Below are 693 nucleotides of genomic sequence, written 5' to 3'. Positions count from 1 at the left end.
AGATAAATAACATCCCAGAGTCCCGGTCTAGACCTGCTCTTTATGGAAAGACCTGGGACTTCCTGTTGGGTTTAAGGGGGGGGGCTCCAATGGAGTTTTATGTCCGTCCTGCCATGATACATACATGTACCAAGTTTCGTGAGTGTACGTTAAACGTACTGCAGGGGCTCAATTTCTTTAATTCTGTAGGGGGCGCTAGCGAGACATTTTCTTGCGCCTATTCCCCAAACCCTTAGTATACGTGAATTTAAACCAGGCTTGATGCATCCCCAAATTTGGTGAGTTTTTGAATATGTTAAGCCCCTCAAAAAGGCAATTCATTTGCCAGATATTGAGTAATAATAATAATAATAATATCATGTTTCTTTGTGTGCAGGTGGACTTTGGCTTTGCTAAGAAAGTGGGTCTGGGTAAGAAGACGTGGACGTTTTGTGGGACCCCCGAGTACGTGGCCCCGGAGATCATCCTCAACAAAGGCCACGACAGCTCCGCGGACTGCTGGTCTCTGGGGGTCCTGGTCTTCGAGCTGCTCAGTGGCAGGTACACCAGCACGGTTCACCTTCTCATCAACCCTCGGGTGAAAATCAACACTTTTGTTGACGCTTTATATCGATGTTTTTAACTTTTTTGTCCATTTTTTCAACACTTTTGAAACTTTTGAAACTTCTCCAGGACATGAACACCTGTTTCCTG

The 693-nt window shown here is 45.3% G+C and overlaps 1 protein-coding gene across 1 annotated transcript in view; it reads left to right on the top strand.

The window, feature by feature from the left end:
- The window catches only part of LOC116685781 (cGMP-dependent protein kinase 1), a gene marked incomplete at its 5' end in the record, with an annotated part of 77,956 nt that overhangs the window by 72,607 nt on the left and 4,656 nt on the right, over positions 1-693 (top strand). Inside the window, 1 exon segment of the mRNA XM_032510718.1 lies at positions 377-540. Coding sequence (XP_032366609.1) covers positions 377-540 — 164 coding nt within the window.

This window comes from Etheostoma spectabile, chromosome 3, assembly GCF_008692095.1.
Source record: "Etheostoma spectabile isolate EspeVRDwgs_2016 chromosome 3, UIUC_Espe_1.0, whole genome shotgun sequence".
Taxonomy (NCBI): domain Eukaryota; kingdom Metazoa; phylum Chordata; class Actinopteri; order Perciformes; family Percidae; genus Etheostoma; species Etheostoma spectabile.
Note: the sequence above shows the minus strand (reverse complement) of the source record. Positions and strands in the feature narration are given on the sequence as shown.